The 18,675-nt window shown below is 50.8% G+C and overlaps 1 protein-coding gene and 1 long non-coding RNA gene across 6 annotated transcripts in view; both read left to right on the top strand.

Annotated features, from left to right (window-relative positions):
• The first annotated feature begins 555 nt into the window (after positions 1–555).
• Positions 556–4,090, top strand: LOC142023648 (uncharacterized). Of its 2 annotated transcripts, XR_012648277.1 has the most exons (4): positions 556–609; positions 1,295–1,496; positions 2,716–2,791; positions 4,040–4,090. It is a non-coding gene; the product is annotated as an uncharacterized LOC142023648 (long non-coding RNA). The 2 variants fall into 2 exon arrangements; XR_012648276.1 differs by lacking the exon at positions 556–609 and having other exon boundaries at positions 997–1,496.
• Positions 4,091–6,772: 2,682 nt separating this feature from the next.
• BAIAP2 (BAR/IMD domain containing adaptor protein 2) overlaps positions 6,773–18,675 on the top strand; it is an 87,290-nt gene continuing 75,387 nt past the window's right edge. For 3 of the 4 annotated variants that reach the window (XM_075014497.1, XM_075014493.1, XM_075014495.1), the window contains exon 1: positions 6,773–6,879. In XM_075014497.1, coding sequence (XP_074870598.1) covers positions 6,832–6,879 — 48 coding nt within the window. In that variant the 5' untranslated portion in view covers positions 6,773–6,831. The remainder of the gene's footprint in view (positions 6,880–18,675) is intronic. The other variant, XM_075014496.1, reaches the window with a different exon arrangement.

Raw genomic sequence — 18,675 nt, 5'->3', positions numbered from 1 at the left:
CGTCCTCTTCATGTTTGCAAACAAAAAGCCCTTCGCTGTAAACTCATGAAATCCAGCAAACAAAACTGTTACGGGCCATAAGGACCAGAGAAAATACCAGCTTGCCAAAGGCAGCAGGATTTTGCTCTGGACCAAAATTTAGCTGCAAGACAAAAAGCCCCTGCTCGGAAAGAGAATCCACAGGAAGCAGCAGCTCCGCCGCTGTTGCTCTAACCCATTTGTATGGTCCTTAAAACAACAGGCCAGGTTCCAGAAAATCATGTTAAAATTCTTTAAAAAATGAATGGTGTTTAGGGGCACACCCAGGCGGTACAGGCAGCAGGCAGCGTTATTAGGCCTCTAGCGGGGAAGCCATCTGCATTAGAGAGGCTGCGTGCAAATGTCCTGGTAATCTCATTAACAAGCTGACACTTGCAGGTGCATTTTCCTGCCTCCTAGCACACTGTTTGGAGGGGCTCAAGGAGACTAATGTGAACTCGTTTTCCTGCATATCCTCTAATTTCAGCCCATGCCGGAGAGGGAGGATGGAGCGTGCAGTTTAAACACCTGCTGCTGTCAGAGCTGAGATGGGATTTTCAAGGAAGAATTTCTAAGAGCCTAAAATCCGCAGTGAGTGTGTCTCTGCCTCTCCCACATGGAGACCGGGTGTCACAGAATCATGGCAATTAATGATGGAGAAGGCTTGTTAGAGTCCAGCCATCTGCAAACGCACCCTTATTCCCTGTACTACATGGACAAGAAGCATTGATGGGCCTGTCTGATTTGAAATGGGTCAAGCAGTAGGAACCTGTGGCTGCTCCCACACTGAGGCAGTGCAGTCCTGCACTTCCTTACTGCTCCTCCTCCTCCCCTCCCAGAGCTGGAATACGGCAAACCAGCTGTTTATGGTGTTCCAGCCCTGGGCGGGAGGGGAAGGAGAGTGAATGAGGTGATTAGTGGCCCCAAAAGTGCTGGGAGGGAGGAGGAAGGAGCAGGTAAGCATGGGGATCTGGTGCCCCAGTACACAAGAGGCACATGGGGGAGAGGGGTCGCAGGGCCACAGGCAGAACTGCAGCGTGCTGCAGGCTGCCCTGTCCCACTCAGGTGAAGGAGGGCCACTCCTGCAGCCGCTCACTGTTCAGGGCTGCCCGTCCTTGGTTTACGTTTTCACTGCTCATGTAAACGTCTGGTTCTTTTTGGAGACCTGGCTGAGTGCTTGGCCTTCACGGTATCTTGTGGCGGGGAGTTCCACTGGTTAGTGGTCAGCTATGCACGTGTTTTCTTTTTTAGCCTTTCAGCGGGTTGCCTTTCACAGGACACCCCAGCCCTCCTCAGGCGTAACGATTCCACACCTGGCTGCATCTCGCTGCCTGGAAGCTTCCCACACCGTTCGAATGCAGCCTCAGACACGGTTCTTGCAGTCTCCTTTCCTTAGCAGCTCGTTCCGTCAGTGAGGAGACCCTAGCCCACATAACTGGCTGAAACTTTGCAGGCACCGAGGCTGCAGCTTCTCCCTGGTACTTTGTTGTGCTTGTTGAAGCCATTAAATAGCTCTGGTGCGAGCTAATGTATTGCAGCGAGGGAGCGCGTGACCCAGCCAGGAGAGCGAGACTGGCACTGCAGTGTAATAATTAAAAAGGAGCCCTTTTGGAACTTCGAGAGCAGCTCGCTCTCCCACTCTCTCACACACCTGCAGTCAAACTGGGAGGGTTACATAACGTGGTGTTGCTACAGTAACTTTGCTCCACCCCAGCGGCAGTCGGGGGCGGATGTTAATGTGTTGTGAGTTGGTACGTTATCTCTCGGCTAGAAAACACCCGCAGACAGAAGGGGAACTGGGGGTCCCGTGAGAGGGTTGTTGGGAGCCCAGATTCACATTCGGAATTCTGCAGGAAGCTGACTATGAAAGGCAGAGATCCAAAGGCTACGGTAGGCGTCCCCTGGGAGATGCTGCCAGTCATGACCGTGTTAAAGCTGATGGTGTAACTAAACTAAGGCTGGGCTTAAGAACATAAGAATAGGCACACGGGGTCAGACCAAAGGTCCATCCAGCCCAGTGTCCTGTCTGCCAACAGCGGCCAAGGCCCGGTGCTCCAAAGGGAGTGAACAGAACAGGGAATCGTCATCAAGCGATCCCTCACCTGTCATCCATGTCCAGCCAATGCCAGACAGGGGGCCAGGAACACCATTCCTACCCATCCTGGTGAGAGCCATTGATGGACCGAACCTCCACGAATTGATCTAGTTCTTTTTCGAACCCTGTTAAAGTCCTGGTCCTCACCAGCTCCCCTGGCAAGGAGTTCCACAGGCTGGTTACAGAATCATAGGGTTGGAAGGGGGCTTACAAAGTTACCTAGCCCAGTCCTCTGTGTTGAAGCAGGACCAATGTAAGCCAAGAGCATTCCTGACTGGGGTTTGTCCAAGTTGCTCTTCACCAGTGGGCATCCCACCACTTCCCTCGGAGGCCTGCTCTAGAATTTAATTTCCCTCAAAATGAGAAAGTTTTCCCTCATATCCAAACTAACTCTGCCTGGTTGCAGATGAATCCCCGTTACTTTTTTCCCCTGTCAGCCATCATGGCCCTCTTCGTACGAGCCCTTCACATATTGGATGTACTTATTAGGTGACACCACAGTCCCCTTTTCTCAAGGCAAAACAAGACCAGCTTTTTAACCTTCCCTCAGACCAGCTTTTCTAAATCTTTGCTATTTTTGCTGCTCTCTTCTGGATTCTTAGCTACACCGTTCCTAAAGTTTGATGCCTGAAGAGCCGGACCCAGCACTGTGACTGAAACCTCACAAGTCAAAAAGAGGTAACTGACTTGCTCTGATGTTGTACAAACATCACTCCCATTAATACACCCCAGAATATCAGCCTGTTTCACAGCTGTGTCACGTTGCTGTCTCATATTTGATTTGCGATCCAGATCTTTTTCGCAGTACTGTATCCTAGCCAGTTATTCCCCTTTTTAGTATGCATTTGAGTTTTCCTTTCTGAGTTAAGTACTTTGCTCTTGTCTGCATTGAATTTCAATGTGATAATTTCAGTCTAATTTCCCAGCTTCTCAATGTCATTTTGAATTCTAATTCTCTCCTCCAAAGTGCCTGCAACCCCTCCCAGTTTGGCGTCCTCTGAACATTGTACAAATATGCTTTGTATTCCATTATGCAAGTAATTAATGGAAAATAGTGGCTAGTCCCAGACTCAGGGCAGATCCCTGCAGGACCCCACAAGATACACTCTCCCCAGTTTGACAGCAAACCATCAATAACTATTTCTTAAATAGGGTCTTCAGCCCCATTCCACTTCCCATCTTATAGTAAATCTACCTAGACTGTGTTTCCCTGGTTTGTTTCTAAGTGTGTCTTGTGGGACTGTGTCAGATGCCTTACTAAAAGCAAGATCTATCACATCTACTCCTTCCCCCAACTATTAGGCCAATAACACTGTTGGAGAAGGAAATTAGGTTGGTTGGGCCTGCCTTTTTGTTGACAAATCCATGCTGGCTCTTCCTTATAACCCTTTTAACCTCTAACGCTTGCACTCGATTGTCTAATAAATTGTTCCAGTGTCTTTCCAGGCATAACATAGAGAATATTGACATTAAGCCCCATCTGGTCTTTCTTCTCGGGGTCAGTCCTTACTCTGCATTCTCCAGCACTTTTTCTTCTCTCTTGCTCTGAATGTCTCACATAACAGGACTCCCACCAGATTCCCTGGGAAACTAGTCCATGAGGCTTCTCTCCCTTGTTTTCTAGCTTGTTTCCGCTGCAAATGGCAAACAAGGCTGCGTCTCTGTTGCAGACACAAACCAGGCTAACACGGCTACCCTTCTGATACTAAACAAACCATTGACACCTCTCAGAAATCTTGATTACTGTTTTTGGTTCTCTGTGCCGTAAATATTGAGTCTGTTCTGGTATGGCTATGGTCTGAAGTGGGTCTGTCCCACGAAAGCTCACCTAATAAATTATTTCGTTAGTCTTTAAAGTGGTACTTGACTGCTTTTTTGTTTTGATAGTATATAGACTAGCACGGCTTTCTCTCTGTTACTTCTCAGAAATCTTGTTTGCAAACAGCGAGTTCATGGTGCCCAAGGAAAAGATGGAGCTGTAACCCCTCTATGAATTCAGTGCGTTCCTGCCTTTGCTGGATGCTTGCAGAGTGAAGCACAGAAATCAGGTTGCATCTGATGAAGTGGGTCTTTGCCCACAAAAGCTCATGCTCCAAAATATCTGTTAGTCTATAAGGTGCCACAGGACTTCTTGTTGTTCACACAGAAACCAGTGATCAGCTAAGAAAACCAAGGAAATGGATAGCAGGGGGCCTGCTATGGCCACACACCCTGAAGGTCTCCAAGCCTGCTGCTTGTGGGTAGGTCCTATAGTGGGATTAGCGGAACTCTTCAGGGTGTGTTTAGTGAAGCAAAACTGCCAAGAACCATTCCAGGAATGCCACTGTCACTTCCAGGTTCTTAAAATGAAGCTGAGAAGAATCACTGGCTGCTTCCAACCAGGAATTGGGGGGAGCCCCTCCCCATGCTCAGCCTTACTGGGCTGGGGATAAGGCCTATGAAAAGGCTGCAGAAATGTGATGCTGGGGAAGACGACAGCTCGGATACAAGGCTGAGATGTGAGACGTTCTCCAAGGGGCCTCCTGAAAGGCCTGTTTTATGAGGAGAAATTACAAATCCTTTTATCTTTCTTGCCAGAGGAACAGCTTGTTGGAATTGCTGGGCTGTCACACTGGAATTAAATGCAAGAACCCCCCACACCCATGACGTAGCAGAGAACAACTTACATAACGCAACTAAAAATAACGTGACAAAGATGCACACAATGGCTCCCTTCCTTCCCTTCCCTTCCCTTTGAAAGCCTTGCCCTGGTGTCCTTAGCCTTGAGGTGTCAGTCCAGCCAGCAGCACGCAAATGGCCTGCTCTGAGCCTCCCCGATCCACCTGGTCAGCCAGGCACAGTCCCTGCTGCTTCCAGCCTTCAGAGGACTCCCCTGAAAAGCTCCAGCATGGCATTCTGTGCCCCACCCTTGGGTGGGAGTCTTTGAAACCTCCATTCATACAAAAAAGCCCATACAGCTCGGTCCTCTCGGCTGGGACTAGTTAATGAGTCCGTCAAAACAAAAAGCCCCTTCCCACTTCTTCCCTGCTACCCCCGAGTGTATACCCTACAAGGAGCAGGTAGAAACAAAGGCCAGGAATAGGAGTCACACAAGGGCAGCAACACTGGAGTGGACAGCCAACGTGAGCACCTTGTTGGCTCCCCCCGTGTTTGGTGGATGGAGGCCAGTCGTGGAGCAAACGAGAAGTTCTGGGGCAGGAGTATGTGTGCTGTCCCCGTCCTCTTGTTTTCAGAGCTGGGAGGAGAGAGGCAGAAGATGACAAAGGAAGGTGGGCAGGGAAATCCTACCAGACCCCTCTAGGCTAGACGTGAAGAGCTGCCTGCCTGGCACCCTTGGCCCCAGGGAAGGTTGGGGAAAATGGAATTGTGTGACCTCAGGCAGGTCGGGTGTGAACGGAGAGCTATGGGACCCAAGCCCCCTAAGCCAGAAGAGGAAGGGATTGGAGGGGTGTGGTGATATGTATCCCAGCCCCCAGGTGAGTGCACCTCTTCCCCTCATTCACCATTTTACCCCCTCAACATTCGCTGCATCTGCCCTGGGTCCCTTCTAGCCACAAATTCCCTCCCCTCTCCCCAGGTCTCCCCCTTTGCCATCAGTGCGTCCGTTTGCCCAACATGCCATGAAATGGGACGTAGTTAGAGGGGCTGTAGGGGGCAGAGGGAGTTGGGGGGTGAAGTGACTAGGAGTTTGGGGTGGGCAGAAGAGATGGGGGAAATTGGAAGAGGGGTTAGAGGTGTGCTGCTGGTCCCCGTTGGGGATGTTGTGGTGTTAGAAGGGTGTGGGGACAGACAGGGTGAGGGGCCCACAGTACTGGAATAGTTAGAGGGCATGTGAGGAGGCCGAGGGAGAGGGAGGTGGGGTGCTGATCCCTGTGTGGGAGCACTAGCTGTGGGGTGGCAGAGAGGGTGGGGTTTACCAGGAATATAGAAGCAGAGGGGATGATGGGGGTGGGGGGTCTTGTCCGTGGGGGGTGCTGGGGGGGGCAGAGGGGTGGAAGGGGGTGGGGGTGCTGGTCCCTGGGGGGGTAGAGGGGAGGAAGGGCATGGGGGTGCTGGTCCTTGTGGGGTGGTGGGGGGCAGAGGGGAGGAAGGGGGGTGCTGGGGAGGAAGGGGGTGGGGGGTGCTGGTCCCTGGGGGGCAGAGGGGAGGAGGGGGCGGGGGTGGGGGCGCTGGTCCCTGGGGGGCAGAGGGGAGGAAGGGGGTGGGGGCTGCTAGTGAGCAGAGGGGAGGAGGGGGATGGGAGGGTGCAGGTCCCTGGGGAGAAAGGGGGTGGGGGCGCTGGTCCCTGGGGGGGCAGAGGGGAGGAGGGGGATGGGGGGGTGCAGGTCCCTGGGGAGAAAGGGGGTGGGGGCGCTGGTCCCTGGGGGGCAGACGGGAGGAAGGGGGTGGGGGGGCGCTAGTGGGCAGAGGGGAGGAGGGGGCGCGGGGCGCTGGTCCCGGGGGGGCAGAGGAGTGGGGGACGCTGGTCCCGGGGAGGAAGAGGGTGGGGGGCGCTAGCGGGTAGAGGGGAGCAGGGGGGTGGGGTGCTGGTCCCGGGGGGCAGAGAAACGGGGGCGGGGCGGAGGGGGCGGCTCCTGCAGCCGGCGGCGGGCGGGGCCGGAGGCGGGCGGCGGGAGCCCGGCGCGGAGCGGCGATAAAAGGCGGGCGGCTGCCGCGCCCCGGCCCACTCCGCTGGCTGCCGGCTTCGCTGCTCGGCGCTGCCCGTCGCCGCCGCCGCCATGGCGCGCTCCGAGGAGGTGCACCGCCTCACCGAGACCGTCTACAAGGTGAGCCCGCGGGCTGCGCCCCTCCCCGTCCCCTCGGGGCTGCGCGGCCGGGCCGGGCGTGGGCCGCGGTACAGCAGGTGCCCGGGCGGGGTCTCTGATGGAAGCGCCCCGCCCGCAGCCGCTCCCGGCTGCGCGGGGATCTGCCGCCCGCTGACCCCCCGCTGCCTCCAGCCCGCGTGTGCGGGGGCCGGGCTGGGGCCGAGGGTTAGGCTGGGAGGTGCCGCGGAGCTGCTTGTCGGCTGGGGAGGTCCTGAGGCTCCTTCCCGGCCGCGTCTCTCCTCCCGCTCCAGGCCCGGCCCGCCCGGCGCGGCGTTTTCCGGGTCCCGCAGCGCCTGAGACGAAAGCCCGGCGGCCGAGCTCCTGCCCCTGCGCCGGCAGGTTCCCTCCGCGGCTGAGCCGCGTGTTGCCCCGAGCGCGGGGGCTGCAGGCGCTGGTGTGCGCAAAGCTGCGTTCGCTTATCGCTGCCGAAGTCAAACCTCGCCGCCCCCCGCAGAGCGACGGAGCTAACGGTGCCGCACGAGTGCGGGTCTCCCTGCCCGGTGCCGGGCCGTGGACGTGTCTCGAGCTCACGGCCGCAGCAGGGAACCCCCTTGCCTAGGTGAGCGCCGCAGAGCCAGCGCGGCGGGGCGGAACGGGAGCTGCTTGTAGTGAGGGTTCGGGAGCTGCGGACGCCGGGCTGAAGAGTGAGATCCCTGTGGTCGCGAACCTCCTTTCAACTTGCCCGGCAAACGCGGGTGAAAGACTCGCCCCTGTGCGCGGCGAGGTGCAGGCGGCTGTCGTCTTTACAAGCACGTGATAAGCTCCGTCTGTGACTGTGGCACCTGGGAGTCTTTCCGCTTGTTTTTATTCCTTCCTTCAGAGTTTCGCAGCCGAGCGCCTCCCTGGCTGCGTGACCTCGGGTGAGGGACGTGCTCCGCTCAGGCCGGGGCAGGCTCTGCTGGGATGTTCCGCGGGTGCTCGTGCGTTGAACTGGAGCAGTTCCGCTCTTGTCTGGCTTATAAATGGCTGGGCGAGGGAGCGATCTGGAAGCATAAAGCGCATGAAGTTGTAGTAGGCCCAAAGCATTCAGCCCGGCACAGCCTGAAAAGGCTGTTCCCGCTGTGATCCCCTTAGGGCAGGACTATGGTGTGAGCTGTCACAACTCCATTTTAGCAGAGGGAGGATGGACTAAGGACCTGTTTTCTTTTCCGTATTGTCATGGCCAATCCAGTAATGAGGCTTCTCTGAGCTGCGAAAGTTTCATTCGATTACGGTTTGACATGACTTTCGGGGAAGGGATGCACTGCCCCATTCACCTGCAACGCTAGCAGAAGTCACCCATCCGACCTAACAGAACTGGCATTGCGAGCTTGCTCGTTGTTGGCCTGTGGATGTGCCAGATGCTGTTAACTTTCCCTTGCAGTCTGAATGCTCGCTTGGCCCGTGTGATGGGGTGTTGGGCTAATCGACAAGGCTCTGTGTCTAAGAACTAGGTATGTGCTAAAGCTGAGCAAATGTGATAAGAGCTGCTGCTAAAGAAGTAAACTGGACTGACCAGTCTTCAGACTAGGGTGATTTAGAGAGTCTCCAAGGTCAATCGCTACGGAGTAAGTATGGGGGGCGGGGGTAGGTGAGTTAGTCTGCTGCTTCAAAAACAACCAGAAGCCCTGTGGCACCTTATAGACTAACAGATATTTTGGGGCATAAGCTTTCGTGGGCAAAGACCTGCTTCATCAGATGCAACCGAGCAGTTGCTTTTGGCGTCTCAGCCCTAGTGAAGGTATTGTCTTTGAAGAGCTGTGCATGTTTGCGGTGGGTGATAAACGATTTCTTTGAGAGTCTGTGCATAGGCTTGTTGTGAAGGTGTTGCATAGCTCATTTGTCATGGCCATATGATATGCTGGTGCTGTTTACCTTAGTGTTTGGAAACTGAACTTGCTTGTTGTTTGCATTGGCCAAGAGGGACATTTTGAAGGGGTTCTAGTGTGAAGACAGCTGAATAAAGTTTGTGCTGTTTATTTCTCTGGGAAGGAAAGAACAAATGTTAGCATGGTTTGGAGGAGGAGGATTCATTCACCCTTTGGGATTCACAGCTATGTGCTGCAGCTGGCTTTGTGGGTTTCTGTATTGTCTACATGGTCAGTCAGACAAAATTTTAAAGGGTTAAAAACTTGCTTGCAAAGGGGAACCATCTGAACATGCACTGCTACAGTGCTGCCTTCCTCAGTCTGCAGATAGAAAGGTGGCAGTCATAATGACAAACACCAATTAACTTTGAGTCTGATCTAGTATGCAAATCCAGACACTTAATAAAAATGTAGCTGTCCTGGCTAAATATGTATCTGTCTTGCAATGTGAACTGAACTCGCCTTGAAAACTGTCAGTTGTTTCTGTTCATGTCACCAGCACATCGACTCTGAAACCTAATGGTGACAACTTAAACTAAAACAACGTTAACTGTTCCACAGCTAATCCTTTTCAGTGGAACGCTCTGCCAGCTTGGAAGTAGAGAAGGGGGGAGCTTGGCATTATGGACAAATTTTAAGTAAGATATTGCCATTTTTTTCCAAATGTGTCCACTAATGGTTCCCAAAGCACAACTCCGTGCTGATCCAAGTGATTCAGTTCAAAATAAAGTTAAGGCTCTGAAGTTGTATGTTTTATGGGTAATTTAAAGTAAACTAAAGCACTGAACTCTTGTAGGCTATGGTAACAGCTCTGTCCTTGTGAATAGTGATGGCTTGTAGAAAGAAAAGATGTCCAACAGGAGTCATGGCCTGTGGGAATCTGTGACTTCCTAGGAAAAACTAGATGTTTGCTTATTCCCAGGAACAAACGTCAGAAGAAATGACCCAAGAAACAAGATTTGGGGTCTTCTCCCATCGGCCTCCGTAACTGTCAGCAGGAGTTGTTTGAAACAGTGAAAGCTTCGACCCCATAGTGGTTTGCTAGGTCTGCAGTTTTCCTGCTGCATGTTTGATGGGATTTATGGGGACATTAATAGCTTCCCGTTGGCAGACGCCATCACATGTGTTAAGGAGAATGTTAATTCTCCTGGCAAAGCTTCCTTACAAATCCTGTTCTAGGGAAGCCCTTTCCCACTGTATCTGAGTAGGCAGTGCAGGGCTTCCCGGGGTTTGTCTGGTGAAGTTCATGACCATAAGTGCTTGGACAACATGTCTTGGTTTTCAAGAGTTGGGTAGGGGCACAAGGTGACTTCTTTTAATGGACCATCTTCCATTGGTGAGAGAGACAAGCTTCCAAGTGGCACAGAGTTGTTCTCCCAGTCTTAATTTGAAATAGGCCCATTGCCTGTTGTTGTTGCTGATAGTCTTTGGTGGCACAGGGATGGGGCCTTCCTAAAGTGCCTCTGAGCTCTGGAGTCCACTGGGTCAAACACATTTTTAAGCATGGGCTGTCAGTCTTGCCCAAGCATTACTGTGCATTGGGTCCCAAATCTCTGCTGAGGTGAGCTTTCTGCAGCAGCCAGTGCCCTGTTTGGGGAGGCAGGGCCCAGTTCTGAGTCAGAGGAAATGTGACTCTCTGCCACTTCCATGCAGACCTCAGTAGGGTTGCACCCATGTTGTGCTCAGGTAGGTGGGAAGGGGAAGCCACTGAGCACCGTTGGAAGTGGTGGTAGCCACTTTGCAGCTGGAGCTCCAGTTGCCGGTGGCACAGGGATGTTCTGGGTGTCTGGAGCAAGCAGTGGGCTTCTGGTGACTCTTTTTTATATTGCGAAGAAGTCTGGGCCCTTTGCTCCCTGTGCCAAGGCTGTCCTGAGGCTCTCCGATTAGGAAGGCCCTTTGTAATTGTTGTCCCGAACTGGTGCCTGCCCTGGGGATGATTGCACTTAATGAGATGGTGGAAGAGCTGTCAGCCTCCCCCTTGCTGCTGCCACTACAATCTGCTGCCCACACATGTGGAGTAATTACAGAGAGGGATGGAGGAAGCTGGCACCTTCCGCCAACGTAATCCCACTATCCCCAGGTGCTGATTCATCTGTGGGGACCTTTATTGTCTCAGTGCAGCTGCTGCCACAGCTCTGAAACCGAGAGGAGCTCTGCTGCTAGCAGAGGCGACATGTGAAACTTGGCACATGCCTGGCAATGGACCGATTGAGCAAGGGGAAGGCTGTACTGCCTCTCTGAACAGGGTTAAATGTTCCTCTCCAGAGCTGTGTTTTGCAGAGCATTTGTATTTGGCAAAGGACCCAGTGGTACGCCTCACCTCCAGAAGAGGGGGCAGTTCTCGGTGGTGATGGATTACGTTACTGGGTGCATCTGCCCAGCTTGCATTTTTATGTTACGAACCTCTTTTCACAGGGGGCAGTGGTTTTGAAAGGCTGTCTGGACTGCTCAGAGGAAATATTCCTCTTTTTTTTTTTTTTTTTTTTTTAAACTAATTGTTTTGAGCAAAATCAAGGCAGAATTCCTGACAGTCACTGTGCATCAGAAGCAATAAATCTCATTGCTAACGTAAGAGCTGCTTTTGCCTCGTTATTGCTGAGTCTGGAGGGAAGGAATGAGATTCTTGTTCAAGTGACTCAGAAGCGAAATGGTGGGTGGTTTTGTGTGTGTGTGGCAGTGGGCAGAAATATGCGGCCTGGCAGAAAGGGAAGTATTGACCAGAAACAGTCCTGTGCTCCTGCCTGTTGTCTCATGCATTGCGCTTCTTGGCTCCATTGGCCAGAAGCATTTGCATTGCAGGATGCACTATGCAGCTAGACAAGGCAGTGACTCAGAATGGTTGTGGCAGTGGGAATAACTGTTACTTCTGCCCTGTGGTTTTTTGGGGCTTCTTCCTCCTCTGGTTTCATATTGTGCAGTTGCTGTTGAATTCCGACAGTGACTTGAGCTTTGTGTTCAGACCACTTATCACAGACAGTATCTAAATTAGCAACACTGGAACTTTAAAAAGGAAGTTGATGGTAACATATTTTTGAAGCTCCTCTCCTAGCAAAGAATCCCAAATCACTTCCCAAGGTACCTGGAATAGTAATCAATTAAATGTGGTCACCTTTAGTTGGATCTCGGCAGCTGGGCCCTACCTTTAGGCTTGCTATGCCGAGTTAGCTCATTGCTGCATTAGTTACTTTTCCCCCATGGCTTGTATGTCAAGTAGAGTTTGCCAAGGGTCTTCCCATTTTCAGAGTTCTTAAAGTGATTTAACCAAGTTGAAGCCTTTCATTCGGTAGTTTTGTGGCATGAGATCTGCAGTGTGTTCTGTAGTGCCGTATCCCTTCCTATTGGACCGTGGTGATCAATGCATTCCTTATCTCTAGGCTTACTGACTGTCTGCTCTGGAAACAAAGGTGAAAACTGCGAAGAAGTTCTAGTCTAATGGGTCCTAAAATCTGTGATATCTTAACCAAAGACAATTAGATATCTCAGATTAGAAGAGGAGAAGCAGTCTCATGGGCCGGTGTAAGCACCACATTCTGGCGGTCTCTGTACAACTGTACTCTCAACGCTTGCTTTGCTTCAAGGTCCTGGTCTTGATCTCTAAAGTTTGTTGGGACTCCACCTCTGGTGGTCTCCGCCCCCTCTCTGCTGAAGCTGTGAGGGTCAGGGGTGCTCTGAGATGAAACCTTGGGGGTGGCCAAGTCTGTGGCTTCTTTGGCGTGGGCCCCCTTCTCGTAGAAGACCCTTCCAGTGGAGAGATGCTGGTAAACTCACCTCTTACCCTGTGGTGTCGAGCACAATAGAAGTCTCCCGATACTGTTTGCGGAGCAGCCATTTGCATGTGTGTGGCGCAAGAGTTGGAAGCAGTCCAAAGGAAAGGCCCATTCATGGCAGGAAGGCGTGGTGGAGACTGACTCCCACGTAAGTCCTGTCCCATTAGGCCAGGCTGTTCTTGCTGAGGTGATGTGGGGACAGTGGTACTTGCAACACAGAGGCACCGCTGTTCTTCTGAGTTATTCACTGTTTGGTTGCAGGCTCCTGGACGTGAGGGTTCTTAGAGGCAGAGTGGGAGGACTGTATTGACCCTTCTAATAATGAAAATTAGGCTAAGTTAAGTCCAGCAGAGCTTCTCCTCTAGCTGAGGCTCAGCCTATTGAAACTATGAAGCATTGTTTTAAACACAGGGTGGAACAGGCTGGGGTTTAAATAGTCATTGGAGTTTGGGTATTTAATGCTGAGATAATGAGATGAGTTTCTGAAGCTGGAGTGACCCATTTAGCAATCAGAAGTCCTTCATTGCGTGACCACATCTTGGCAGAGAATGTCTCCTGGATTCTTCCCCTCCTGTTTGTTAGCTTTGACCTCCCCTGTCCTGCTAGTCACCACCCCATAGCCTGTGACAAGCAATTACGGCAGTTGTTTGACTAAGCTCTGGGTGGGAACCTTGTACAGACTGGTAGGGTGACCGCACATGAGAAAACAGAGCAAGGGTTTGGCTGGAGCCTGGGCGTCTTGGTGCTACAATGGTATTGAACAATAATAGCAACAGGCAGGCGTTTAGGTGGGCGTTAGCTGACCTTTAAGGGAGCTTAGCAGCTGGGAAACACAGGATGAGTCAGCACTAGTGGACAAAACAGCTCCTTGATCCCCAGCAAAGCTCTGCAGGCCACTGCCCGGGATCCTCTGCTTCATAATATGGCTTTATAGCTGCCGTGTCAATAGGAATTCAAAGATGGCCACACTTGTTGCTGTCTTTCCATATTCCCCCGCATTGTTATAGAAAACTTGATAGAGCCAGGGACCCCCAGGGCCTGCCCCCTGCTCTAACTGAACGCCCTCCCTCAGAGCCAGGCATCCCCAGCCCCTCCCGGTCTCATTCAACGCTGGCGACTCACCAGAGCTGCTGCTGCTGCTCCTGCTACACACTCCTGCCACCAAGCAGCGGGGCACACGCAGAGAGCAGGTGGATGGCACTTCCCGTGTGCCGCTGTGAGGAGCTGCATTTAAAGGCTCCGAGAGCTGCTTGCAGCTGCAGAGTTGTAGGCTGGCCACCCCCATATTCACCACAATGCAGGGTCTTACTTGCCACATGTGGGGAGTGTATTGGGCATCCCTGCTTTGTAGTTAAGGTGGAAAAACAGGGAGCTGCATGCACTTGCTCCAGGGCTGCAATGGCGCTTGCACTCGTGCCAGTCCAGACCTGGGAAATGGATCTAGCGTTAAGCATTTTCCATTCACAGCTGCTGATCTTCACTTGTGTTGAGCTACTGCAGAAGCCTACTACAGGTTGAATCTCTGTACTCCAGCAGCCTCTGGAGTCTGGCATGATTTTAGTTAGCTGTATGTCCACTTATCATAGGTACATCCGAATTTCCCGTGGTCCCATAAAGTTTGTTTACAGCCACCAGTCCTACTCTGTGTCATTTAGCAATAATTTACCCCAAACATCTTCTGAGAGCCCCATAAGCAGTGGTTTGGTGATGCTGTTAGACAATACTGACCTCCTTAGTTCAGCAAATTTTGTGGGTCAGCACTGGTGGGGTCCCGAAGGTGCCAGACTAGAGAGGTTCAATGTGAAGTATTGTTAAGTGGTACTGTGCAATGTGAAGATGGAGGAGAGACCTGCTGGCATAATCAAAATGAGGTCTGTCTGACACTGCTGGAGGGATAATGCATGAAGCATGCATGTTACTGACCTCCTCTGACTTGTAGTGCTCCGTGGTCTCTGTCCAGAGTAGCATGCGTTGTACAAAAAGATCTGCTGCCTCTACTGATTGAAGACACCTGTTTCATTCCACTGCTGGGTGCACAGCAGTGTCTAGTGCACTGATGTTAGGCTCAACTATGTTCTAACCAGTTCTCCCCCCTTGGAGGATAATGGAACAAGGCTTCTTTAACTCCACATTCATGGGGGGTGGGGGGCACAGTTGGTAACCGGGGGCACTGCCTTCAGGACAGAGGTGCTGCTGCTTCCCCCTTCAGTTTACTTAAGGGCTACGTCTACACATGAAGCCAGCATCGAAATAGGCTATTTCGATGAATAACGTCTACACGTCCTCCAGGGCTGGCAACGTCGATGTTCAACTTCGAAGTTGCGCGGCACCACATCGACATAGGCGCAGCGAGGGTACGTCTACACGCCACAGTAGCACACATCGAAATAAGGGTGCCAGGCACAGCTGCAGACAGGGTCACAGGGCGGACTCAACAGCCAGCCGCTCCCTTAAAGGGCCCCTCCCAGACACAGTTGCACTAAACAACACAAGATACACAGAGCCGACAACTGGTTGCAGACCCTGTGCCTGCAGCATGGATCCCCAGCTGCCGCAGCAGCAGCCAGAAGCCCTGGGCTAAGGGCTGCTGCCCATGGTGACCATAGAGCCCCACAGGGGCTGGAGAGAGAGCGTCTCTCAACCCCCCAGCTGATGGCCGCCATGGAGGACCCGGCAATTTCGACGTTGCGGGACGCAGATCGTCTACACGGTCCCTACTTCGACATTGAACGTCGAAGTAGGGCGCTATTCTGATCCCCTCATGAGGTTAGCGACTTCGACGTCTCGCCGCCTAACGTCGAAGTTAACTTCGAAATAGCGCCCGACGCGTGTAGCCGCAACGGGTGCTATTTCGAAGTTAGTGCCGCTACTTCGAAGTAGCGTGCACGTGTAGACACAGCTAAGGAGTCTTTTAACGACTTTTCAGAGAATTCTGTTAATTTCCTACTCTGTAGAACCTTTACCCGAAACAGACTGGCTGGCTTCAAATTTTCCCTCCCCCACCACTCAGGCAGGCATCAGTGTTTTCTAATGTGCTCCTCTGAGCCCAGCTAAACTTTTTTATCCCTAGCAGTGAGTGCGTTGCTTGGCTTTTCTGCGAGGACTCCTGGTGGGCGGAGAGAGAAGACTTCCCCCCCCCCCCCTCATTGCTTCTGGAGTGTCTCTTCTCCCACTCTTTAATATGTCACAGAGACCGCGTGCTTTGCATTAGGTTCATATTTGGCAGTAGAATAAAGGCATAAGAGTCCCCGAGAGCTGAGCGGTATTACCAAGGAATTTAGTGCAGTGGAACAAAACAAAGTCCTTTCAGCCTTTAACCACCAGTTACTTCTTTCTCTCCAGACTCTCCCCAGGCAGCATGTGGAAGGCAGACACTTGTGGGTTATGCTGATGGGGCAGAATTTGAACAGGCTGTTTGGTTTTGCTGAGTACTGGCCTTGATTTATTCTCCTATCTACCTATCCTATGGCAGTTGCCCTTTCCTAGATATGCTGTATTAAAGTCCCACAAGAAGTTCTGTGGCACCTTATACGCTAACAGATAGATAGTTTGGAGCACAAGATTCTGTGGGCAAACCTGCTTCATCCGATGTGTGACTCATGGGTCTTTGCCCATGAAAGTTTGTGCTCCAAACTGTTAGTGTAGAAGGTGCCACAGGACGACTTCTTGTGTTTTGAAGGTACAGACCGACATGACTAATTCTGCTACTTGTATTGAAGTGGCTGTCCTTGGCTGTACTGTAGAACAGTTTCGTGCCGAGCCAAGAAAATGTGGCTGGAGAGACAGACACACTTATTTACTTTCCTTGTCTGTCATGTAGCACTTTAAAGGCTAATAAAATGATTTATCAGGCGATGAGCTTTTGTGGGACAGACCCACTTCTTCAGGTCTGAAGAAGTGGGTCTGTCCCACAAAAGCTCATTGCCTAATAAATCATTTTATTAGCCTTTAAAGTGCTATGTGACTGCTGCTTTGCTTTGTTGGAACACAGACTAACACGGCGACCTCTCTTACTATTTCTTGGTTGAGGAATGGCAGATTCTTCTCTGCAATGGGAACTCTTTCACTGGATCCTCTCAGTTTTAAGGAGGTTTGGTTTGCAGTAGGGTGCTGTGAAATCTTCATAGTGTTTAAAGACTCTCCAGATCCTTGCTTCTCCTTGCCCATGGGGCCCTGTGTTGAGCAGCAGCAGTGCTGCTGATACTGTAAGCAGCTGCTAAGTATTGCAACGTACAGTTTAATAGCAATAATTCCAGGGTTTTGCTGTCCAACTCGGACTGCAGTACACTAGTATCTGTGGCACGTGTCATGTACAGGGCAAAGTTTGTGCTACCAGAGTTGTCGAGATCCCAATTGTTTTCCTCCCTGTTTTTTTTTTTCTCCAAGTTATTGCTTCTCACTGATATAAAACCACACTTAATTCTAGACCAGTATTTCCCAAACTCCGTGGAATGTGAATAGGCGTTCCATGGAAAAAAATGCTGCTGCTGCTGTTTTTCCTTCTAAAATATTAAATATGAAATTGTGTGTCAAACTACTAAGGCATTTGAATAGTATTTAGGCAGTAGTATATTAACATTTATAATGCATTTGTAATATAGTTATTATGTGACATGTGCCAACGCAATCAGTCAATTTGGAGTTTTTGGCACAAGTCGTGTTCAGAGGTGACGTAAAGTTGCACCTGATATGGGGATCCAACTCTCCAGCATTGTTCCTAATATTAAGCAGATTTGTGATCAGACAATGCAAAAACTCTTCCCAGTTAAAAACAAAAAACTGTCAAGTTACAGTTTAAAAATATTTCATAAATGTTGGTTTTTAAGCTTTAAGGAAGGACAGTCCTATTTTAATTTTTGTAATTAATTATAGGGTCGCTGACTGTCCCCCTATCAGAAGGACGTTAGTTTTTCACTCACATGATTTCCTCTTTTGTCTTTAAATCTACTTTGGAGCATTATGCTCTGGAATGAGATTTAGGTTTTTTTCATCCAGTGGGTATTGAGTTGATGCCCAAGAAAATAAAGCGGGTTTGATATGCAGGTCCCAAGGCAACCAACTGTGACCAGCATTGCAACAGTTCCTGGAAAACTGTTAAGCAGAGCTCTGTGTTTTTTGTTTTGATTAGGGATAATGTTTTTTTCAGTGTGTAGATGCACATAAAATTAAGTCCTCCCATCCCTTTTGGATAAGATCTAGAAAGATCCTCTGAGACATCGCAGCAAAACAGACTTCTTTTAGTGTGTGTGTGTGTGTGTGTGTGTGTGTTTGTTTGTTTGGTTTTTTTCCTCCCTGCAGTTTACCTAGCAAATGTATTCATAATCCTTACCCACAGAACCCATGGCAATAATTCCTCTGTGTAAATGTTGTTCAGACAGGGGGTTACTGGTGGTGAGCTTTGAAGGGAGAAAAGCTTGTGGCATTCAAACAACTCTGCTTGAAGTGGTGATTGCTGTGTTGGAGGGTGGGGAAAGGGGGTGACCCCATGTCTGACTGATGTGTGAGAGTTGTTAAGATAGCCACAGACCGACATATTATCTCTGTGCCACTATTTGCTCCTTTTTCTGGAAGTAGTAACTTGGGAGCATAGCTTTCTGCAGCATTTCCCAGGCATTAAATAAATGACTCCTAAGGAAAGATACATAAATTCTCTGTCCCTTGGTGGTAATTAATTTCTCATAGGTACTTGTCCCCTGCAGTCAGGGGAGGTAAGCCACACAACAGATGTCGTGTTTTTTTTTTTTTTTGTTTTAAGAACCAAAGCTGTACAAGCTTTTGTCTGAAGTACTTTACACCAAAAGGCGAACAACAGGGTTATTTAGCAGGAAAATTCCTAGTTAGTCCGACATGTTAGCATTTAACATTCACCTTCTCAACCCTGCATATATCTTCTCCCCAGGAGGAGTACTGGGTGTACAGTGCAATGGGAAGCCAGCCCTGGGTCTCTGCTTTCACAGCCAGGGTAGGTAGAACTTGTGTTGAGTCCTCGCAGCTGGATCTAGCATTGATCAGTCTTGTCTTAGATGTTCACTCTTTTTTCGGTGTCCCTGGAAAGCTTTCCAGAGCACACTGAGTTTCTAGTTAAGATGGAGGTGGTCTTCTCCCTGGGTCTGCTGATGGGCTTCAGTGCTCACCTGTCTTTC

This window comes from Carettochelys insculpta, chromosome 20, assembly GCF_033958435.1.
Source record: "Carettochelys insculpta isolate YL-2023 chromosome 20, ASM3395843v1, whole genome shotgun sequence".
NCBI classification, from domain to species: domain Eukaryota; kingdom Metazoa; phylum Chordata; order Testudines; family Carettochelyidae; genus Carettochelys; species Carettochelys insculpta.
The sequence above is the reverse complement of the archived record's forward strand: the minus strand, read 5'-3'. Positions and strand labels throughout refer to the sequence as shown.